Source organism: Rhineura floridana, chromosome 5 (assembly GCF_030035675.1).
Source record: "Rhineura floridana isolate rRhiFlo1 chromosome 5, rRhiFlo1.hap2, whole genome shotgun sequence".
NCBI lineage: Eukaryota > Metazoa > Chordata > Lepidosauria > Squamata > Rhineuridae > Rhineura > Rhineura floridana.
Genome location: NC_084484.1, coordinates 3929310 through 3954588, shown reverse-complemented (window position 1 = coordinate 3954588; position 25279 = coordinate 3929310). Strand labels below are relative to the sequence as shown.

The 25279-nt window shown below is 42.0% G+C and overlaps 1 protein-coding gene across 10 annotated transcripts in view; it reads right to left on the bottom strand.

Annotated features, from left to right (window-relative positions):
* Positions 1 to 25279, bottom strand: part of ATOH8 (atonal bHLH transcription factor 8) — a 111806-nt gene that overhangs the window by 78054 nt on the left and 8473 nt on the right. The window contains exon 2 of one of the 10 annotated variants that reach the window (XM_061629859.1): positions 4130 to 4735. The exons of the other annotated variants lie outside the window; for them this stretch is intronic. Coding sequence (XP_061485843.1) covers positions 4592 to 4735 — 144 coding nt within the window. The 3' untranslated portion in view covers positions 4130 to 4591. Of the gene's footprint in view, positions 1 to 4129; positions 4736 to 25279 lie in introns of those variants that run through there. 10 annotated transcript variants of the gene reach the window in all.

Here is a 25279-nt window from a genome sequence, read left to right as displayed (position 1 = left end):
AAGAAACAAGCAATAGAGGAGATACGAGCTCTGGTAGTGAAATTAAATTATGGACTGAGGTCTGGTGAACCCTGCCTAAGGTTAAGACCTTGACCCCACCCTTGACAAATGTAAACTTGGTTCACATATCATCAAAACGTTTCCTTTAAAGTATTTTTCTAGAATAGTTTCATTTGGGCAAATCTGTTTCGGTCTGATTGCGTATGACTGTGTTTCTCTGTGTCAGGGATCATCAGTCAGGAAGGACCTGTTGGTTTTCTTGCCTTTTGCAATAGACAGTGTAGCAGCCAATGCAGCATTAAGTAAGCGTCCTGTCAGCACAAGGATTTCTGCTTGTGTAACAAGTCTTCTCTTCCTCTCCTTCCCCCACATTCTCCCCAAATATACTCCGGAGGGTTGGGGGAGCTTCTAGAACATATTCAGGAAGCATGTAGGGGGAGGAGAGAGGGGGAAACAGTGTATTTACTGCTATTGCTGTGTATTTACTTATTTGACTGCCTTCAGTATCCAATGCGTAGTGCACATTTATCCCAAAAATACAAAATGGTGCTAATTCTCATTGGCAGACAAAAGACTTTGCACAAGTTATGAGAGCACTTTATGACAGCGGTGCAGCTACGTAAATTTAGAACCTGGATTTAACAGTTTTAGACTGCAATCCAATACATGCCTACTCAGAAGTAATCTCCATTGGGTTCAATGGGACTTACTCTCAGGTAAGTGTGTATTGGATTGCAGACCCCCTTCAGTTCATCATGGGTATTACATCACTTGTGAAGCGCACAAGCAACTTGCTCACCCTCTCCCCTGTTCTGTGCTTTCCAACTGCTTCTCCATTTCTGATATATTACAGCAAAACAAAACAAACAAAAAAACAATTTGTCAACCCTAATAATAAAAATATATTGTTGAGCATGTGCAATTTCCATTTTAGAAACTCACTTAAATCATAGACCTAGCATGACTACAGGAAAAAGCAACAGTTTGCTTCTGCTGCCCTGATGCTAAATACATTTACTTGGGAATAAGTACTATTTAAGTTCTACAAAAGGATATATACTAAAAATAAGAAAATTAGCATCTGTAACCATGTACATTCCTGGCTGGTAGGCAGGCTGGTCCCTAACTATAAAATATTTTGAAAGGAAAAATGCTGTGGTGGCCAGCATTAGCCCCCAGCGCCAGTGCCAGATGGTGGCCGGGTCAAGCCCTGGCTAAGGGCCCCTGTGGCCCAGAGGGGTCCCTAAAGGGCCTCTTCTTAGGGTGGGAGGGTAGCACTGCCACAGATCATGGAGAGGGAGCTCCCCAGTACAAACAGTGCAGGCTTCAATAAATCCACATGCCTGTCCCACTTACCTCTCCCATACCTGTGAATGCCATGCATGCGGTGTGCACATGCCTGCCATCAACCAAGATGGTGGCGGGGGCTTCCCTAATAAGCCGACGCCTCCACTACCATCTTGGTTGACAGGAGGCATGCGCGCTATACACACGTCATTCTCAAGAGATGATTTGAGAAGCAGATGGGATGCACAGGTGGGCGCCGCAGTCCTGGGGCAGGCTGGTGCCCAAGGGCCCAGTCATGCCTGGTGCCAGCCCTGTTAGCTCCAGTATGCCCAGGCCAGACCAGGGGCTGACACCAGGGCTATTTGCTGCTGCCCCATCATCACTCCCCTGGTGGTCATTTGGGTGCACTCTGGACTGTGGTGCTCTGGCCTTTGGCCCAAATGTCCAGCCCTACTGCTCAATGAAGAGTTTGGAATAAATCTATCACTTGGATACATCTCAGCAGGCACTGCAAGTGATTCCCTACTTTCCACAGCTTAGCACGAGCCAGTGTCATCTTCACAGTGTTTTTCTATGCAAGTAGTTCCTTTTGTTGGTGGAGCTAACACGGAGAACCTAAAGCAGAACAAGACACTGCACCAAACCCAAACCCAGATGGCTACAAACATGTGTAACTCCAGCTCCATGGTAGGGATGGGTGAATTAGCCAATTTCTCTTTCTCTCAGTTTCTCATTTTTCCAGTCTTCAGTACTCCACGTTTCTAAATTAGCTTGTAAACTTTTTTTTAAAAGTCCTCATGAAAATTCATCAGCATTTTAATGCAAATATCTCTTAACATACACATTTTAATGCAACTTTGTCTAATATACACATTTTTGCAAAGCATATTTTCCCTAATGTATATATGTACCCTTATAATGCATGTATATATATTATTTTCACAAATATATGCATTTTTATGACATTTTCCCATAGTATATGCATTTTGTACACATTACTTGGCTAGAGAACTGCACTGCAAAATTTGGAGGAGCATGAATTTTGATGGATGGCTGTGTTGCAATTGCAATTCATGTACTCTTTCAGAGAGTGTGAATTAGACAAGTTTGCCTGAATCGAATTTCTTCCCCAACCCTACCCAATATTCTTTTTTTTAAATTGAAAAAATCACTTGGGGGAGGGCGAGGATGATTGAGAGCAGTGCAGGATTACTTACTCTGTTCCTACCTGCTGTTTTTGTTGTTGCTGCTGCAGCTTCCCCTTCAAAGCAACTTCTCCCTCCATGGGGTCCCAGATGCATGCCTGTGAGGGCAGACTCACATTTGGAACCCTGTGAGGAAGAAGCAGATTGGATGATGCTGTCTGGAGTGGAAAGCAGGGAAAGGGTTGAGGATTCCCTCCTCCCACAGCTTCTTTGCTTCATATTGCCCCCTTCCTGAAATGGCTTTTTTTGGTGGAAAACCTCTTTCAGGGTGAGTTATACATCAGCATATGCAACACCAGCATATGCAACACCTCCCTTTCCTTTCTTGGAGATAAATTAAATAAAACATTTGAAGATTACTCTGTCCAAGTTTCTTACAGAAGATTTCAAACACAAGGTTTGCATTTTTCCTACACAGACATGGTATCCATGTAGGAAATTCATCATATCTGAAGGAATTCTAAGGTATACACGAAGTAGGTGTGCTGAAAATATTCAAGAGCATATATTTAAAAAGGTAAAGGTGTCCCCGCACTTGTAGTGCCAGTCGTTTCCGACTCTTAGGGTGACGTCTTTCAACGTTTACTAGGCAGACCGTATATATGGGGTGGGATTGCCAGTTCCTTCCCCGGCCTTTCTTTACCCCGCAGCGTATGCTGGGTATTCATTTTACTGACCACGGATGGATGGAAGGCTGAGTGGACCTCGACCCCTTTTACCAAAGATTTGACTTCCTCCTTCCATTGGAATCGAACTCCAGCCATGAGCAGAGCTTCGGCTGTGTTACCGCTGCTTACCACTCTGCACCACAGAGAGAACATAAAATATATTATTATTCTGCAAAGGAGATTTTCCAACCAGTAGTGTAGCGGCAAATTCAGAAGTTTATGATAGCCACAGCCATGCCCTCTCATAGCTATACAACCTTCTATGAGCATCAAAAGGGAGTATGCTGAGAAGAGTCTTCTCAGTGGCTGACTCACCTCCTTTCACTCTGATTGGCTCTAATCAGCAGAAAAGGACAAGGAAGCATGTTAGAAGACTCTTCTCAGTGACCAACACACTCCCTTTTCCTGCTTATTGGCTCATAGGATGGTGGAGACAAAGGGGCCTTGCTGGGACCCTGCTCTCAAAAAAATAAGGTCTATGACCCCCCAAGATCCTGGACGACTACACCTCTGCTTCCAACACAAATCTTGGCTTACCATTGTGGTTTATTTGGAGAGAAACAAATAATGAACTTCAGTTCACATGTCATGTTAAGCCAAGACTAGGGATGGAGGAGTAATTGGATTAAGTTTACATTTAAAGGCAAGTCTATCAAATTCACACTTTCCAAAACAATATGAGAACCAAATACAGCCATGTTTAACAGTTTGCACTTATCTAAATTTTGCAATGCGGTTCTCCAACCAATGTTTACAAAAATGTGAATGTTAGGGGAAGTGTGCACAGCAATGAATATTAGTGAAAATAGCATACAAAATGAATTACATTAGGAGAAATTGCTTGCAAAATGTGCATATTAGTCAAAACTGCATAAAAATGTATTTGTTAGGAGAAATTTGCACTGCTGAAGAAGGTTCATGAGGATTTTTTTAACAAATGCGAACTGCTGCAGAAATGTGGGAAACTGAACTTAAGACTGGAAAAATGAGAAACCGCGAACTGAAACTGACAGATCCTTCCATTCTAGCCAAGGACTCATGGTTTGTTGCTCTCCACTTAAGTACAGAATGAAACATGAGCAATTCAGCAGCATGCACCAGCACATTGCTTGTTCACTATAAGCCACGGTTTATGGCAGGGGTGAGGAACCTCAGATCCAGATGCTAAATATAGCCCTCCAGACCTCTCTGTTTGGTCCTTGGAAGTTTCTTTAGGCCACCCGCCCCCTCTCTCTTCATTCCACACTCCTTACTGGCCTGGCTTCTCACCCAGGCTAGAATGTGTCCTTGAACTCTGATGACACTCTTGCTTGTCTGGCAGGAGGATAGAGATGGGTATATGAGTGCATGTAGAAACTTGCCCACTGTACAAAGGCAACATTTCTATTTGTTGCTCTGCCCACGACTGTCACGTGGCCCTCAGGAGATTGTCTAGAAGAGAATGCAGCCCCTGGGCTGAAAAAGGTTCCCCCATCTCCAGGTTGATGACATGTCATACTGTGCAAATGTGGTCAGAGTATCCTTGTCAGCCAGGAGCTCCAAGACTTTTTCAGACTTGATGGAATATTCCTTCTCCTGCAAAGGATTGAGGAAAGGACAGGAATGACTAAGGAGGCAGGATTTAAGACTCATGGCAACTTTACAATAATCTGTTTTATTTGGGAAGTAAATGTGAAGCATGAGATGGAAATAAATGGGAAGCACTAAGCTGTCACAGACAAAAACCAGTCATAGCAGCAGAGTCCCATGATGTACTGCTTCACTTCCTGGAGTGTTTCTCTAGCACAAGGGTAAGGAACCTGTGGTTCTCAAGATGCCGTTAGAATTCCCATCATCCCTGGCCATTGGCCAAATTGGCTAGGGCTGATAAGAGCAGGGCTGGCACCAGGCTGCAGTAGGCCCTCGAAGGCGTCTCAAAGGCAGCCCTTAAATAGGCCTGGTTGTGTTAGCACACTAGCATGTGCATGCCTACCCTCACCCAAGATGGCAGCACCCCTGTGTTGGTGCTCCCACCACCAGCTTGGGTGATGGCAAGCATGCAAGCACAGCGTGCTGATGTGGTGATGCGGGAGGTGGCATGGCCAGCCCCGAGCCAGCAGTGGGGGGTGTTGCCTCGAAGGGTAGCTCCTGCACCATGATCTGCACCAATATCAGGGCATGGGGCACACACTCCATGACCCAATGCTTGCGCAGAACACAGAACAGAAGCTACACCTGCCCAGCCCCAGCAGCAGGGGCCCCTCTCAGCTGCAGAAACCCTCAGCCAGTGCCCAACCTTGCCACCCACCGTCAACAGGCCTGGATAGGACTCAAGTGTGCTCTGTGGCCAGGAGTGCTTTCAGCTGGTACTCCAACTGCATCTGTTCCTTGACAATAATGGTCCATGCATTGGTAACCTCAAGATTCTACTACTATAACACGCTTTATATGAGGTTGCCCTTGTATCTGGTCTGGAAGCTGCAACTAGTGCAGACTGCAGCAGCCAGACTGCTTACAGGAGTAGATTACTGGCAACATGTTATCCCCCGCTGCTGAAAAAGCTGCACTGGTTGCCAATTTACTACCAGGCCAAGTTCAATGTACTTGTGTTAAGTCACAAAGCCCTAAACAACTTGGGCTCAAAGTACCTTAAGGGCCGCCTGCCTCCCTAAATTCCATCTCGATTACTGAGATCTTCTGATGACGCACTTTTGGTGGTTCCCCACACCCCTGAAGTTCACTTTGCCTCCACCAGGGACTGAGACTTGACTGTAGCAGGCCCTGCCCTGTGGAAGACCCTACCAATACAGACTCAGCAGGAACCATCCCTTCTTTCTTTCAAGCAGTTCCTGAAAACCAAACTTTTCAGACAGGTCTTTTAACATGAATTTTTTTCCATTCCAACCAATGCAGTATTTGTTATTGCTTTTATTGTTGTTTTTAATGATATTTTAATTGGTTTTTACCTTTATAATGTTTGTGTATGTGTCTTGATGTACTTTTATGAAAATGCAGCTTGTAAATAATTTAATAAATAAACATCTGGAGGACCGCAGGTTCTCCATCCCTGTTCCAGCAGCTGCAGCCAATCTTGAATTGATTCTGCAGGGTCAAAATAGGTAAGGAGCATACTGAATTGCACCAGCTTAAATTGCTGAAGCATGAATTGAGAAGCATGAACCAGGGAAAATTAGAAATTGTCAAGCAGGAAATGGAACGTATCAACATTACAATACTTGGCGTGAGTGAATTAAAACGGACGGGAATGAGACATTTTCAGCCGGGCAACTACAAAATATTTTATGCAGGAAATGAGAAATTAAGAAGAAATGGAGTTGCTTTAATAGTGAGAAGTGATGTAGCAAAAGCAATTTGGAGCTACAACGCAAGGTCTGAGCGAGTGATATCAATGAGATTAAATGGGAAACCTATTAACATAATCATCATCTAAGTCTATGCTCCAACAGCAAATACAGAAGAAGAGGAATTGGAGAGATTTTACACAGAAGTACAGGAAGAAATTGATCACACATCAAAACAAGATGTGATGAAAATCATGGGGGACTGGAATGCAAAAGTACGGAACAGAGAAGAACTAGGAATTGTGGGGAAATGGGGCTTAGGAGACAGAAATGAAGCAGGAGAAAAACTTATTGAATTATGTGAAGCCAACAATTTGTTTCTTGTGAACACATTTTTTGAGCAACCGAAAAGATGACTGTCCATATGGACATCACCTAATGGTCAATATAGGAATCAAATTGAGTAAATAATTGGTAGCAGAAGATGGAGAAGTTCCATACTTTCTGCAAAAACAAGACCAGGAGCAGATTGCGGTAAAGATCATGAACTGGTCATATCAAAAATCAGAGTAAAGCTAAAGAAAAACAACAAAGCAATCATAATGCCAAAACACAATTTAAATAACATCCCAGAAGAATATAAAGATCAAATAAAGAACAGATTTGAAGCTTTAAACTTAGCTGAAAGAGAACCAGAAGAACTATGGATTGAAGTCAGAGACATTATCAGGGAAGAATGCAAAAAGGCAATACCTCTCATTAAAAAGAGAGAAAGACCTCAATGGATGATGGAAGAAACTCTTAAAATGGTTAAAGAGAGAAGGAAAGCAAAAGCAAAAGGAGATAGAAACACGGTCAGAACTCTAAATGCAACAATACAGCGACTAGTACGTAGGGACAAAGAACTATTACAACAGTTATTGTACAGATATAGAAGAGGACAACAAAAAGGGAAGAACAAGACCCCTATTCCAAAAGATCAGAAAGGGAAATTTAAACCAAGGGTAGGGATGCTGGGGAAACACACTAACTGACCGAGATGAAATAAAAGGAAGATTGAAGCAATACACTGAAGAACTCTATAAAAGAGATGCCAGGATGACAGATTCATTCTCAGAGGAACAGTATGATGAAGAACCAGAAATTTTAGAATGTGAGGTGAAAGCTGTCCTTAAAATACTTGGAAGAAACAAATCACCAGGAACAAATGGCATACCAATAGACATACTACAAGTTACTGAGACTGAATCTGTCCAAATTTTGACAAAAATGTGTCAACAATACAGAAAACTAAACAATGCCAACAGATTGGAAGTGTTCAATATACATCCCAATTCCAAAGAAAGGGAATCCTAGGGAATGTAGTAATTATCAAACTATTGCCTTAATATCCCATGCAAGTAAAGTAATGCTCAAGATTCTACAACAAAGGCTCTTACCATATATGGAGCGAGAAATGCCAGATGTCCAAGCTGTATTTAGAAAAGGAAGAGGTACCAGAGATCATTTTGCAAACATACATTGGATAATGGAACGGACCAAGGAATTTCAGAAGAAAATCATTCTGTGCTTTATAGATTACAGCAAAGCCTTTGATTGTGTAGATCATGAAAAACTATGGAATGCTTTTAAAGAAATGGGACTGCCACAGCATCTGATTGTCCTGATGGGCAACCTATACTCTGCACAAGAGGCTACTGTAAGGACAGAATATGGAGAAACCGACTGGTTCCCAATCAGAAGGGATGTGAGACAGGTGAATTTTATCACCTATTTGTTTAATCTATACGCAGAACATGTCATATGAAAAGCGGGATTGGACCAAGATGGAGGTGTGAAAATTGGAGGGAGAAATATCAATAATTTAAGATAAGCAGACGATACCATACTGCTAGGAGAAACCAGTAATGATTTGAAACGAATGCTGATGAAAGTTAAAGAGGAAAGCACAAAAGCAGGACTACAGCTGAACGTCAAAAAGACTAAAGTAACAACAAGAGAAGATTTATGTAACTTTAAACTTCACAATGAGGACATTGAACTTGTCAGGGATTATCAATACCTTGGCACGGTCATTAACCAAAATGGAGACAATAGTCAAGAAATCAGAAGAAGGCTAGGACTGGGGAGGGCAGCTGTGAGAGAACTAGAAAAGGTCCTCAAATGCAAAGATGTATCACTGAACACTAAAGTCAGGACCATTCAGACCATGGTATTCCTGATCTCTATGTATGGATGTGAAAGCTGGACAGTGAAAAAAGCGAATAAGAGAAAACTCAACTCCTTTGAAATGTGGTGGAGGAGAGCAAATTAAACCAGAACTATCATTAGAAGCTAAAATGATGGAACTGAGGTTATCATACTTTGGACACATCATGAGAAGACATGATTCACTAGAAAAGACGGTAATACTGGGAAAAACAGAAGGGAGTAGAAAAAGAGGAAGGCCAAACAAGAGATGGATTGATTCCATAAAGGAAGCCGCAGACCTGAACTTACAAGATCTGAAGAGCGTGGTTCATGACAGATGCTCTTGGAGGTCACGGATTCATAGGGTCGCCATAAGTCATAATCAACTTGAAGGCACATAACAACAACAAATTGCTGAAAGAATATGCAAGCTTTTAAGCTGCGGAAACATCTTCATTCAGCAGTAAGGAAAGGTAAGCTGGGCTTAGCTATAAATACAACAAAGACACATACATACGCACGCAAATACTTCCAAGATGATAGCCAAACCACAAACTATTTAGCACATGAAAAGCTGTACTTCAGCCAGTAGGGTGTTAATTACTGTTGAAACAAGCCAAGATTTCTGTTCAGCTCATTGTTCTTGGTATTTCACAAGGTTATATACAGGATTTCTTATAAAGTCCTTGATAAGATTATATAATGTTGCTAAACTGAGATAACCTAGTAAAATAAGTAGCATAGTTGTGTTTAACTTCTTTTTCCGTTTATGCAACAAAGCCTCAATTTTAATATAGTTGAAACACAAATCTGCCATTATCACACAGCAACAAATAAAAATGTTTTTCAATCTTTGCAATACAGAATTAAATGATGGCTATAATTAGATGATATCAGCATTGTGCAGCTGTAGCCAAGCCATATCTCCCTCACACATATCCCTGCCAATGTTTGGAAAATGAAGCACAGGACACGATGCCATTGCGTTCAGAATCTGCCAAACCCCTCCAAGCAACAGGCAATGGTGGGGAGGGAAACACTGAATGCGATACTGACATGTCATACATTCCTTTTATTACACATTGAAAGGAGACATTTGGGGAAGACATGGGTGGCATCTATTTAGACTTTCTGTGTTGTCTGTAACTTTGTGATAAGTAAGCTCATTTAGAAGCTCAGGGATATTTTTGCTTTAGAATGATGCAGTGATCATGGAAACATAAAAAATAATAATAAACACATCACATGTTGTGAGTGGTATATGGATGGGTCTCTCTCATAAGTTCAGGCACTATTTCCTGTTCTTGCTTTCCCCTCCCCCCATCCTATAAAATTTATTAATCTGCATGTGAGGCATGGGCCAAATGGATAGGATGTAGCTAAGTACCTTTTCTCCACCCAAAAGCCTCAGTTACAAATAGTTATTCAGAACTAGGTGCTTCCTTTAATAAATAAAATATGCTATGCTGCATACCAGAAGCTCACCTCATTGTAAAGTTATGGCAGTTCATAACATAGATGCTCTTTCCCCACCCTTCCAACAGAGAGAGAAAATGAGCACCACCTATTCATCAGTGGCCAATTAAGGACTGGGAAACAGAAAATATATAACTTATAGAATAAAGCAGGGCTGTGGAGTCGGTACGCCAAACCTTCGACTCCGACTCCTCTATTTTTCAACTGTCCGACTCCGACTCTGACTCCGACTCCACCCAAAATTGCTTCCAACTCCACAGCCCTGGAAAGGGCTGTAAATGTCTTTTTAAATTGGAAGCTCTCGTAGGAGCATTTTTATCACTGCCTGAATATGCGCTGATCTTGGCATCACAGCATTTGTCTTCATCTGGGTCCTGTGTCATACACTGACACAAAATGTTTTCCATCTTGAGTTATGGTGAAATGCTCAACTACAGCTGATGGGAAGCTTCTTTGACATTTTGAATTTATATTTTAAAAAATTTGTCAATCAAAATTTATTTTGAAGCCAGAGTTGGAGTCGGTACATTTCTACCAACTCCGACTCCACCCAAAATTGCTTCCGACTCCACGACTCTGACTGCACAGCCCTGGAATAAAGTTCAGAGAAGGATCAGTACCAATCTTGATTTACATATATCCCATGCAAAACTGTTAAGCTTGGCGACTTCCCGGAAGGATTGCTCTGCCTGTGGCTGCCTCTGAGATGAGCTTTGTCTCAGAGGAAGCTTTTTTCAGTTTAAAATCAGTCAAAAGGGAACTTTGACTGGTATAAATGTTCTCCCAGGCAAGGGTGAACCGAAGATTATCCACAGAAACTTCGTTGGGCTGTCGGTGGCTGGAATTGATCAGGAATTCCCTGGGATAAGAAGGCATACCTAGCAGCCGAGGACGGAGTTAGGACTTCCAGCAAGCTGGGCTGAAAAAAAGCAAGACGTTTTTTCTTTTAAACGATCCACAACGGGCAAGCTTTCTTCTGTCTAATCTTATCATTTGGCTTAAATTACTACAGTAAAAGAGATTTGTTTAAGAATCAGCAGTTAAGATACCTGGGTGAGTTACACTTCTCTCTTTTATACAAGGAATTAAGGAGGAGGAAAGAAAATTTAAAAAGCTTATCTTATTTTTTATGGCAAAAAGCTGGCCTGAATTTGGAAACTATAAAGATTAAAACGGATGAGGGGCAACTTACCCGAAGAGAAAATCTGATTTAGATGACTATTTGATTGATATATGTCTGGGACTACTTTTTCTTGGACTACTTTCTTTAGACGAATCTGCTGTTCATGTATGTTACTAATTGTTCGGCGCTGTGAACCAAATTTGTTTTGCATTCTTGGACGTGCGGGAGATAAGAACTGTGCTGGCCAGATGATGTCAACAGGCCTGGAATATTAACTCCCTTATTGCTGGAAAAAGAAGCAAATTACTCTTTGCTTGGGAATTGTGGCTATATTGGAAATTTGAAGGGTTTTTTTTTTCGGCTTTAAGAATGACAATCAAAGAAGTGGCAGAGACCCTGGATATACCCCTGGAAGGGTTTTCCCCTCTGGATATGTTTCAGAAGATAATGGATGAGATTAAGATAACGAAACAAGAAGTGGGACAGAGTAGACAAGAGATGGCAACTGAATTTGGTAAAGTGAAACAGGAGCTGAAAGAAATAAAGGATTATATGAGAAAAAAAGCAGATGGACAAGCAATAGAAGATGAAAAAGAAATTAAAGGGAAGGAGCAAATTCTGGAGATTGGATCAGATATATCAAATGTGGAATTGGAAAAAGATTTGGACTTTATGACAAAAATTGAAGGGAGGATGCAAGTCCTGGAGATTGGAACAGATATATCAAGTGTGGAACTGGAAAAATATTTGGAGTTTGTGGATCCTGGAGATAAAGATTACTGTTTGGAATTTGGTGTTGTCTCTGGAGAAATTGATGAAGGTATCAGAGATAAAGCTATCAATGTTTCGATGGAATTTCTGGACTGGAATGATTTGATGGAACTTGAAATAGAGAAAATTTATAGAATTAATTCCAGATATGTGACAATGGAAAAACTCTCAAGAGATGTGCTAGTGCATTTTGTAAAAAAGAGGAACAGAGATATGACCTTACAACAATATTTCAGCAACACATTCAGAATTGATGGCAAGGAAATATTTGTGATGAAGGAAATTCCCACCAGACTCTTACTATATGACTATGACTATGACAGCAAGATTATTATGGGTGCAAGGATGGAAGTTGGAAGATGGAATTAACACTGATAATGGAAAAATGGCTATTGAAATTACTGGACCTAGCAGACTTGATGAGATGGATTAATTGACATGTTTATTTGGAGAAAAATCGATGGATATATTTCTCAAGGAGTGGAAACCTCTCTTTGACTTTTTGCGGAAAGAATAAAGCGATGTTAATGAGATTTGATGATTAATTAAGATAACTACTGGAGGAAAGTGATTTTGTAATATGTTAAGAGACAGGTTTGTTATATATCATAGACCTATGGCTGATCTGCGACAAATCGGAAGTCAACATTTTATTTTATTGTTTGATTTGTTTCTTTTTTGTTTTGTTTTGTTTTGTGTTTGAAAATTTGAATAAAATTAATGATAAAAAAAACAAAACTGTTAAGCTTGGCTAGATTGAGTAATAAATGAGAGAGAACTAGCACGGTACTTATTGGCTGTTCACTCTTTTGGCTCATCCAGATATCTTTTTTATTGTGCATTCATGATAATTTGTGCTCTTGATATTGCACTCCCCACATTTTGCACCTGCAAAGTTATGGAGTGGTCAAGCTGCTTTATTAACAGTCTGGGGCATTGTTTCCTGCTGAAATCCCATAACTTTTCATGCTACATATGTGCCAAATGTTTTTGGTCCCACCTTTGCTGCGCTATACTGTAGTGCCTTTGTAACTTGCCAAATTATGCCTGGTTCTTTGTGATGTTCTAGGAAATTTGTGCTGTAGTCCCGCCCCCACATATTCCAAAACAGTCCTTGCAAAATGTCCTCTCTTCTTCTGCCTCAACCACTGGTGGCAATTTAGTCTTGGAACGCACAGAAAAGGGAATGAAAGCATCGTGACACGCATTGACGTGCATCTACCCTCCACTTGGAGAAAAGGGGGGGTTAGGGATGGCAGGCACCTGGTCAATGGAATCAGCAGGTTTTGTAATGGTATGTGTGGAGGGAATAATGCAGGAACATTGAGGAAGCATCACACAACAAATACAGTGGGATGTAGTGTGGATGGTTCAGTATAAATCCACCATTAATTCAATATCAGTGCATCAATGACATGTTGCAGAAAACGCCCGTCTAAAGGGGCCCTTAATGGTGTAACATAATTGTAGAAAATCAAAGTCTATTATTAAAAACAAGAGAGGGTGTGTATTGCTGTGGGGGAAATTACGTATTAACAAGATGTTCAAACTGCTTTCTTCCTCAGTGAAACAACTGTTGCTCTTAAACTATCATTAAAGCCTTATTGCCATTTGGACAACTATCATATAGAAGCTAAGGACTACTTTCTGGGATCAGAGCAGGACATACAGCAGCCTGTTTCCAACAGTGGCCATCCAGATGCCTGTGGAGCCCACAAAAAGTACAGGAATGCAACATCCCCCCCCCAGCCCTTTTCAGGCATTCTTCCCTCACACAGTTACAATTGTATGAAGAGAAATGCAGGGTTGTAGACACACCCCACCCCCTGCCATTCAGATGTTGAAAGGTGGAGGGAAGTCTGAAACAGAGAACATCCTGTATGTGTGTAGGCTCTCCAGTTAATCCTTACACCTACCAGGATTGAAACCCCTGCCTATCAGCTTATTGGCAGAAAATTCTGTTCTGCTTGGCCACTATCTTCTTCTGTCCCTGCTGGCCAACTCTGACAGGTGGGCAATGACACCCATTCACCTGATGTCATTGTGATATCAAATCATTGGCACCTGACAAAGTTGGTTCATGGGGGTGGGAAGAGATAAAGATCTGTCCCACTGGGCCAGAAAGGTTCCCCACCCTGGTTTAACACTTATAGTGATGAGCAACAGTCTCCTACCATCACCTTCTGGAATCAACTTTCAAGGAAAGACTGAAACCACCAGAGCGTGGTGCCCCCAAGTCTCATGTTGGTCATAGTAAATGGTACCACAAGCTGCTGAGAGGTCCAGCAAAACCAACAGGGATGCACTCCCCCTGTCCAGTTCCTGAAGTAGGTCATCTGTCTACCAGGGTAACAACAAAATTCATTTTACAACCAGGCCTGAGGTTGGATTGAACTGAGTCTCCTCTAGCTAATCCAAATTTATTCAGGAAAAGTGGAACTGAGAAGCCACCACATGCTTGAGCATCTTACTCATTAATGGAATATTGGAGACCAGTCAGACATTACCTAACATGGTGGGGCTCTTGGAGATTTTTTTTTCCAGTGGGGGTCTTACTACTGCCTCTGTAAAGGTCCTCAGATTTCTTCTTTGCTTGCCTTATCAATTTTTATCAGTTTTGCTCTTTATTTGTGTGATGCTTCTTTTACAGCTTCCTTAGCACTGCTATTTAACCATGCTGGCATCCTCTTGGATTTGTTCATACACTTTTAAATTTATGGTACACATTTTATCTGGGCCTATGTAGTGTTTATAATAATTTCCAAGCTTCCTGAAGGGATTTGACTCCAGTTTTGTTTAAAATTTTTGCAAAGTTTTCTCTTCTGAAACTACATACAACTTTGTTAGACTTTACGAATCATCCACATATAAAAGTTGAATATAATCATTCTCAAGCTGTTTGGCAACATTTGTCCAGATTCAGAGTACAGATCCAGATTCAGTATTAAATCAAGGATCACTTTCCCTCTTGCTTGCTCCATAGATGTTTTAATGTTCAATTATTTATCAAATCTAGAAGTTGTCTCTTTTTAGAGACTTAAATGTAATTTCACCCAGTGAGGATAGTTGCACAACTTTTTTCTCTTTTTGCTGCCTCCTTGATATCTTTCTCCGTCTTACGATGCATAAAGGGCGCTCCCTCCCCCCTCAACACATAGTCTCAAAAATGGCCCTGTGACACTCAGCCTGTGTGATTCTCTCCTGCCCCAAGGAGGCCATTTATTTCTCATGCAAGTACTTTGAGCCACAGCTACCTGGTTGGTTTTTTTTAAGTAGCAGTCTTCAGACTCACTGAGTGGAGAAAAGGAAGACATTTTAAAAGCATTTGGTGGTAGTTTCTGCCTTTTCTTGGTGAATTTGTAGTTCAGTAGTTTACAGTGAAAACTTGCCAAGACAGTGAAAAAAGTGCTCTTGGAAGAAAGTATGCATGAAGTGCACATCATAGACAGAAACCCAGACTACATCCACAGTAGTGGATCCAACATGTGGTGATGTTACACACGTCTCATCTTTAAAGTCTTCCAGGCTTTCCCATACTTAGGCTGCAATCCAATATATGTCTACTCAGAAGTTCAATGGGACTTACTCCCAGGAAAGTATGTACTGGATTGCAGCCTTAGAAACCTAACATGAGGCTAAAACATAGGCACAATTAGATACATTGAATTCTGTGGACTTAGCTTTCTATCAGATTGGGGCCAGAATTGTAGTGACTATAATTGCTACCTATTCATACATTTCTATGGTCTGTTCATATTTTGACAGCTCTGTCCATAATATGCAGAAAAACATACAGTAATCCCTCAGGTAAGGAATCCTCCAGGAAGAAGCTCCTTTTAAGGAATGCTTTTTTTAAAAAAGTGAAACTGACCAGCTTTGCTTTGCTATGGATAAAGTTTCAAGCCTGAGCCTTTGCTTTGCATTAATGAGTTCTTCTCCCAGGGCTGGGGAGTAAAGGATCAAATATGATTCAGAGAAGGAGAAGGAGGGGTGCAAGGTGGTGAGTGGACGGGTGCCAGGTAGGCACCCTTTAAAGTCCCTGTTGAAGCTGCCCCCACCATCTATGAGTGGGTGTAGGAACCTATCCCTGTTCTTTCCATGTTATTTCTACCTCTGGTACCAAAGTTTATGCTAAAGAAGTAATGTGTCCAGCAGAGCTTGGAAAAGTTACTTTTTTGAACTACAACTCCCATCAGCCCAATCCAGTGGCCATGCTGGCTGGGGCTGATGGGAGTTGTAGTTTAAAAAAGTAACTTTTCCAAGCTCTGGTGTCCAGGAACACATCTACTTTGTTAACTAATGTATTACTGTATTATGGAAAAGTATATCCTTATTTTGTGGCAAAGCAGAATAATATGCCTGTCCTGAACACACACTTCAGGGACTTTCAAGAATGTCATCAGGCAGCAAACAGCAACAGCTAACAAAGGTAACTTGTTATATTTCTGCACAACATCTAGTGTTGCTGTTTTCTTTGTCATCCTGATCACATAAACATTGGTGGCTCATTTTCCAGCTCAAAATTTAATAATTAAAATAAAATATTATTGTCAGATTCATTCTTAGACTGGGTTGCGATAGCATTTTTGATGTACCCGTTTTGTTAAGAGAGCCAGCGTGGTGTAGTGGTTAGAGTGTTGAACTAAGACCTGGGAGACCAGGGTTCGAATCCCCACACAACCGTGAAGCTCACTGGGTGACCTTGGGCCAGTCACTGCCTCTCAGGGAAGGCAATGGTAAATCCCCTCTGAATACCGCTTACCATGAAAACCCTATTCACAGGGTCGCCATAAGTCGGAATCGACTTGAAGGCAGTCCATTTCCATTTTTCATTTTGTTTTGCCCCAGTGAATAGCTGGACTGTTTATATTTTCCCATATTAAAAGGTGGCAACTCCAGGTTACTCTGGTGCCTCACCACTGGCTCTGCTGCTTTCCCAAAGGAGGAGGGTGGGGCAGGATGTTCAATAGCAGGGTCTCTTAACTCTGACACTCCTCTTTACTTCCTGACCAGCAGGCTGGCAAGGAAGACACTGGTCTCAGTGCTTCAGGAAAGACTCCTGTTTAAGGGACTGCTATATGGTGACAAAGAAGGAATGGGAGATGGGCTTAAGATGACTAACAAGTAAGCTGGAGTCTGCATACAACTTTACCCTAGCCAAAACCAAAGATTAATTGCTGTAAGGTATGTCAGTCTCTTTTGACCCCATTGGAGACTTTAAAAGAGTCTACAGTAGGGCCCCACTCATGAATGAATGAAAGAAACTTTATTTTTACCCCGCCCTTTTTCCAAACTGGAACTCAGGGCAGCTTACATATAAAACTACATGTAGTTGAAAACATACAAAAATATACAATTAAGATACAATTAAACTATACACAACCTTAAAACCATACGGCGGGTTAGGTTCCAGACCCCCGCTGAAAAGCAAAAATCACCAAAAAGTGGGACACAGCAAGCGCTGTCAGCTGCAGCTCCCTGCACTGCAGTTGCAGTGCGGGGAGCTTCATGGGCAAAGCGCTGTCAGCTGGAGCGCAGCGGCTGGAGCTGATTGCGCCTGCGCAGCTGCAGGCTTCGATCAGCTATAGCACAGGGAGCTCCAGCCGCCGTGTTTCAGCTGACAGCGCTTGGTCCCTGAAGCTCCCCATGCTACAGCTGATTGCATGCTACAGCTGATTGCATGCTACAGCTGATTGCGCACTACAGCTGATCGCGCCACCACTCCCGGAGTAGAAGAAGAAGGGGGCGGAGGACGGGGCTCGCGTAGTATTAGCAGAACACCGAAAAGCAGGGCCCTACTGTACTAAGTGGTGAAAAATTTAAAGCCTTTTACCTAACAAAATGTCTCAGAGTAATCAGAGTGATTTTACCCCTATGAATGATTTCCCCATACGAGTGGAGATTATTATTATGTGATACAGTTTCTGAAATACGCTACTCAAATAATTTATTTTAAAAAGCCAAGGAGGTGCTCTGGTACCTCATTCTGATACATCTGCCTGACGATATGCTGGACCTCTCCTGTTCGAAGCGCCTAAGGCCGCAAACCATACATGTCTACTCAGAAGTAAGCTCCATTGGGTTCAATGGGACTTACTCCCAGGTAAGTGTGTGTTGGATTACAGCCTAATTTAAACATTGCCATTTTATTAATACTTAGTACGTAAGTATTTTACTTGGTTCAGAAGGGGTCCATGTTAACAGGTAAAATACTTCTGTACTAAATATTTAAAAAGGGCAATTTTTAAGTGTCCACTATTTTTTTGCCAAGGAGGAGGCTAGGGAGAGAATCAGAGCAGATAGAGACCACATAACTTTTCTCCCGAAAGAGAAACAACTGTGACAGCAGGGACCCCTTCTGAGCCATGTTGACACAATTTCTAGTGTAAGTTCATGCCACAATAACTGTACTCTACTCAGAACTAAGCCCTATTGAATCCCATGAGGGTTGCTCCCTGATAAGTACGTACAGGCAGCGCCGCCCCTAGGTACCGGGAAGGGGGGCAATTGCCCCGGGCCCCGCGCTTGGGGGGGGGGGCACGCTTGGCAATGAGAAGCTGGGCTGCAGGGTTTTTCCTTTTAAGGCATGCAGTCTCGCCAGCTGCTTCCCACTTTTGGGGAATCTCCTGCTCTTTGGCTGCATGCCTGAGCGGTTTTTTCCCTCCGCTCATCAGCTGTGAAGCGGGTGTTTGTGAAGCTTTTAGGCGGGAATTTTGAATTCCCTGCCTGAATGTGGGGTAGGGTTGCCATATTGCCCAGTTAGCCGGGTTTTACCCGGATTCTTTGCATGCCACCCAGCGCCCGTTTAGCCCCTTAGGTGGCCCGGATTCTCAGCTTTAATTTTTTAAAAAAATTAAGTTTCTAGGTGGTCCGGTTCTCCAGATATACATAAAAACGTCAGCCCCCCTGTTAAATCTTTTTTTAAACTACTGTATAGCACTTTGTAGCTTTAACCCTGCCCGTTCAGGATTGCAGCCAATCAGTGAAGTGTTTGTTTGGTGGCAGTGTCTGCAAAACCTCATTGCAAGGCCAGAAAATGGTGGTTTCCCCCAATGTTTATCTGAAAATCTCATAAATTGGGTAAGTATATACATTTCAGTTTTTTCCCCTCTTGTGTGTAGGAGTCAGATCCTGGGCAGTGTTTTGAAAACCTTCCCAATACTTGCTTTTGTGGGGGTAAAAGCATTGCTAATCCCATATGTCCAGAGTAAATCCCACTGAATTCAACAGGACTTACTCTTGAATAGACATGGTTATGAACGTGCTGAAAATCAATAAGATTTTGTGTTTGTGTTCTCTTTCTGTGTCCACCCCCCCCCTCCAGTCCTATTTTAAAGCAAGTAGTCAGGGCTTACTTAGGTATTACAGTTTTTATTCTGTAGGAAACTAATACTGATTTTTTAAAAACTAATACTGATTTTTCTGCAATGAATTATTGGTTTGACAATAAACTATTATATGGGCTGTATGTATTTATACATCTGCAGTGTGTGTGTGTGTAGTCTTCCCAACAACCCTGTGAGGTAGGGTTGGAAACCAAGGCAGCTCACAACAAGAAATAAATCCAATAACCATAAACAGTTGCAAAACAACGTAAAGTGGCATGATTCAGAATTTTGGGTTGTGTGAATGAAGTTACTTATCACTTGAGGTTGCAGTTCTGTCCCTGTTTGAGTACGTTCCACTGAATACACTGGGACTTGCTTCTGAATAAATAAACCTAGGATTGCACTATAAATATCTTTACAGTTTGTGTAAATAATAAATATATTTGATAGTCATGCGTATACAAATATTTCTTCATTTATCATATTTTTGGTTTTTGGTTAGGAATCCTGACTGGTTGTGAGATGCTTAGTTTTCTGCCTTACTCATAGGTATCTTGTTGTGGTTGGTATGGTATTACATTTCGGAAAGTGTTACTGCCTTCTGTTGTTTTTTTCCTATTTGCATTTCACTTATCTTTAACCTCACTCCGTTACAGCCATAGAAACAACAACAGCATATGCAAGATAATTAACTCCCATTAGTGATAAGAGCAAGAATGTATAATTATTATTTTAATTAAAACAAGAGGCTTATCAGTACTTTGAAGAGGACCAGATACTTATTTTCCTTCTGAGCCCAGGACTGGGTCTTTCATGATGCCCGGTGGGGGGGAGGAGCAGGACAGTAGTCGATAAGACAGACATCCTGGCATTGGTAATCTAATTAGCAAGGGATGTGTGGGGTTGTTGTACACTTCCAGGCCCAGTTTCATTTTGAGTATGGAGGTGGAACCTGTGTAGATGTGATTGATCAAAGGGAGAAGAAATTTTGAGTTAAGCAAAGCTCTGCTTTTATAAAACCTAAGAAACATACAGATACTTTGAATGTCTGAGTGCCTGCACCAGTGGAATACTGGAGGAACTTGTAAAACTTGCTGCAACAGTATTTAGAACTGAGCATGTGGCGTGAAAGACTCCTTTTCCTAACATTTTGGCTTGTTTTTCTCCACCCACCACATCTCTGAAATATATCGTATATGTAATGGTTAACCATACTGCTGCCTTGACTTACTTTATGTTTGTTGCTATTTTGTGTTTTTATTATGTTTTTATATTGATTGTGTATTTTTATTGTTTTTATTATATTTGTAAGCTGCCCTGACCTCTGTTTTTAACAGCAGAAGGGCAGGATATAAATCCTCTTAATCAATCAATCAATATTCCATAGTGTTGGAAACTAGAGTCTAGGCATTTAAGGCTGAAAATGTTAAGTTTTTTTAAAAAAAGATTTCCCACATCTTTCCCCAGGTTTTGGTGGTAATTCCTAGGCACAAAAACAAAACAGCTGGACAATCCAAATATTAATATGCAAATATTTGCATAATATGCAAATTAGCATCTCCGGATTTGTGGAACTGGAATATGGCAACCCTAATGTGGGGGGCCCCCAACTATGCTTTTGCCCCGGGCCCCGCACAGGCTAAGGGTGGGCCTGCGTACAGGATTGCAGTCTGACTGGGTTAGTCTTAAAGTTGCCACACAGGACTGTCAACAAGGGACCCCACACATTTCCAGACCTATGGGAAAAGATTATTCCCTTCCCTGAGTTTATTAATTTCTACATCTTGTTTCCAGAATGTGGAATAAGATGGAAGGATATTAACTGGACTAGAACCTGGGAGACCAGAGTTAAAATCACCTCTCAGCCATGCAGTTCACTGTGTGACCTCAGGCTAGTCATTGTCTCTCAGCCTACCCTACCTCACAGGATTGTTGTGAGGATGACAGGGAAAATGAGACCCATGAATGCCACCTTGAGCTCCTTGGAGGAAAGGTGGAATAGGTATAAACTCAATACTGATAAAGGAAGAATAATCAAAATAAGAAGTCTCTCTCTAGCTTGTCTGCCCCCAATTTTGAATTGGGAGAGGGAGCCAATCTAAAAACCAAAGAAAAAAGAATCTGGGACACAACCAGCATATTCAGGTCTACAAACACTGGACTTTGCATGTAGATCCTTGGCAAATCCAGTGTGTAGCTGTCTCATGGCACAGGCTTGCCTTGTTGGGGTGTGCAAGCAGGGTGCTATCTATGTTCCTGTACTACATATAGACGCTGCACACTGAGTTCTCATCTGAACCATCCCCTGCACCATCCTACTTTTTGTTATAGCATTTTAATTTTACCAAAGCTTTTAATGGTCTTTTTATCCTCACAACCCTGTGAAGAAGATCCTAGTGAAATTTTAGCCAAACAACAAAATGAACAGTACTAGCACCTTCAAGACTAACAAATTTATTATGGCATAAATTGTCAGGGGCTAGAAACCACTTTATCAGACTACTGGACTATTGTTTCACAGAATCAGAAATTGTTCCCTTTCTTCTCCAATAGAAAGAACAGTAATTAGAACTGAAAGAACAGTTCTTATTGGAAGAGGGAGAATAGTTCTAACTGGACACTCTCAGCAGAAGAGCATGTGGATTCCAAGGAGAGGAGAGGAATGGAGATAGCAAGCGAGCAGCTGTACCTGTGCCTCAGTGGAAGAAGGAAAGGTAGCTACCATGGAGGAAGAAAAAAATGGAAGGCCCAGAGCCTGCATGGGAGGGAAAGGGTGTGCATGTAAGTATGGGTGGTATTTTATTTAGAGGTGATTTAGGGAAATGACTTGCTTTCTGTGAAATGGATGTTACGAGCAGAAGACTGTGGATTCAAAGGAGTGACTTATGTTTTGGGGCTCATATGCCCCACCTCAGCCTTTTACTGAGGTTCTTGGGCAAGTTACTTGTCTTTAGGCCTTCTTTGACATTAATGTTTTGTTTGCAGTAGTAAATATTGGGATTGCTCGCACCCCCATGGCAGCATTTTGTGGCAGTGTCCACAAAGTCAAGATGACTTAAGAAAAATTCCACTCCTGAAGAAGTAATGAAGTTTGTTTGGGAAAATAAACTCACAATCTACCAAATATTTTTGTAGCTCTATGGATTCCTTTAACTTTGCCATTTTCCATAGCTAGTGGGAAAATAGCTTCTCAAAATGCTAAAAAACATATTTGTGTTCAACAATGGTGCAAGAGAGACTTCTTGGACTTGCTACAATGTCAATAGAACATGAAATAGCTGGAAAGCTAAAAGAACTAGTGACTGAATATTCAAAACTTAAAGCAAGAAAAGTCATGGTTTAAGAGCACAGCGTGTTTTTGATTTGGTGTATTTTGGAATTACAAGTTAAAGTTCACTGAAAAGTTTTCTTAGTTCTTTCTATATTGGATGTGGTGATAATGGCAGTTACAGCAGGATAGCATAATGGATGATTTTGGATTTGTAATAATAAAAATTATAATTAATATTACTAATGCATTTTTATTTGAAACTGGACTGAAACATCTAGCTATTGTATCCAAATCTATTATGAACATTTTCTCTCTATTTTATCTGGGGTTACCTTGGGTTTTGGGGGTGGGGGCGCTGATTGCATTATTTTACTAGGGCGCCAGTTGCTGGCAGCTAGTCTAGGGCCACCCCTGTTTCATTTCTGCTGCAAGCCATAGCTAGTTGTCTATTCCTTTGATTGAAAGAGTACCAGAATAATGTAACCAATACCATACAATAAACCTGTGGCAGAATGGAGGAATTTGAAACTAGGCCTCTACATCTCCTGGTGGGCTGCTGTTGTTTTTCAAAGGTGTGATGGCAAGGCTCTTGCCAACTGGTACTGAGAAGGAAAATGTGCAGGCAGTTTGTACCCAATCAAAGTGACACAGCCAAAGGGGCTTAATGTGAACAGGGGAGAGCACTAAGCATTATGAACCTCAGAAATAAATGGCATGAGCATGCACAGAGTGCACTTGCCTCCCCAATGAGGAATCTCTGTTTGTATTTAATAAGATGGTTCCAGTCAGCCACATGATAAATGGAATTACTGCTATTCTTTCATTAAAATGCCAAGGGGAAAAACAGAAGCAATTGGCTCTAGTACCAACAGATTGTAATCACTGCTATGTTAAGGGAATCCAGTCAGAGCCGCCCTAGAGCAACTCAAGTCCAGCTTTTAAAAAAACAAAACAAAACACCTCAGGAGCCTAGGCCCTGAGGCAGTTGGAGATAGATTTCTGGTGGGCTTTTCTTTTTTCTTAAATATATTTATTAATTTCAAAATTATACAATACATCCCCATGACATCAAGATTTTCAATGAGGGGTGGACTGAATATTTGAATAATTTGATGGGCTTTTCTTATACCTAATTCATGTTCCAGTTTGTTCTAAATAAAAAGATTTGGTCTCCATCCTTTGTGTAAGGAATATATCTTACCATCACCCCAGTATTATTGTTCTGCACTCAGTCTTCATACACCAAACAGACAAAGCAATCAGTATATCATAGAATCATAGAGTTGGAAGGGGCCTTGTAGGCCATCGAGTCCAACCCCCTGCTCACAGCAGGAAATTCACAGCTAGAGCATCTCCCGCAGATAGCTGTCCAGCCTCTGCTTGAAGACATCCAGCGAAGGGGATCCCACCACCTCCCTAGGCAGTCGGTTCCGTTGCCGAACCGCCCTTACTGTCAAGAAGTTCCTTCTAATGTCCAATCTGAATCTACGCTCCTGCAACTTAAAACCATTAGACCTAGTCCTACCCTCTGGGGCAGCAGAGAACAAATCTGTACCCTCCTCTATGTGACAGACCTTCAGGTACTTAAAGAGTGCAATCATATCACCCCTCAGCCATCTCTTCACTAGACTGAACATGCCAAGTTCCTTCAACCTTTCCTCATAAGACTTGTTCTCCATACCGGCTATCATCCTCGTCACCCTCTTCTGAACCCGCTCTAACTTGTCTATATCTTTCTTAAGATTTTTGAGGGGGCTGTTTTAATAGCAGGGACCTGCCTGAGTGGTGGAAGCTTACATTGGGGCATGTGTCAATCAAAGGGGAGTGATGGGAGAAGGGTGGAAGGCCAATGTATATCGAGGCTGGGCGGCAGATGCTGGGGGAGAGCTAGAGGCAGGTCATGTCAGATGAGAGGAACTAGGGAGAGATGCATAATATCTGTCCCTTGTTCCTTCCAACTCTATGATTCTATGATATACTGCCCGGAGCCAACAGATAGCTAGTGGATGCCTGACTCCATACTCTGGCCTTCGATTGCTGCTGTGCAATACCAGGTCTGTTGTTCAAAAAACATCACTCATCCATGATATGATACTGGATGAGAGCGCAGACCTGGCATGTATTTCGGAAACCTGGCTGGATGAGGCTGCTGCTCCTATTCTAGCGGCCATGTGCCCGGCTGGGTTCTCATATGCACAGCAGCCGAGGGTCGGTAGTCAGGGAGGAGGAGTGGCGGTTATTTACCGAAGGTCCTTGTTTCTCACCAGACCTCCTCTCTGTGAGACCAAGATGATAGATTGCATGTACTGGAGGTTGGGCCCAAAGGGCAGTCTAGGGATTCTGCTCATGTACCGTCCACCCCGCTGCACAGCAGACTCCCTGGCCGAGGTGCTTGAGGTGGTCTCGGATGTGCGAGTGCAGTCCCCAAACCTTTTGGTGCTGGGGGACTTCAATGTACATTCGGAGGCCAACCTCACTGGGGCACCTCGGGACTTCCTGGAAACCATGGCTTCCTGGGAGCTGCGCCTTATTTCACTGGGGCCTACCCATGTAGCCAGTCATGCACTTGACCTTGTGTTTGTCTCGGGAGAGGAGGGGAGTGATCTGGAAATTGGGGGTACATCCATCACCCCCTTGTCATGGTCAGACCACTATCTGGTGAGAATAGACGTTTCGGTT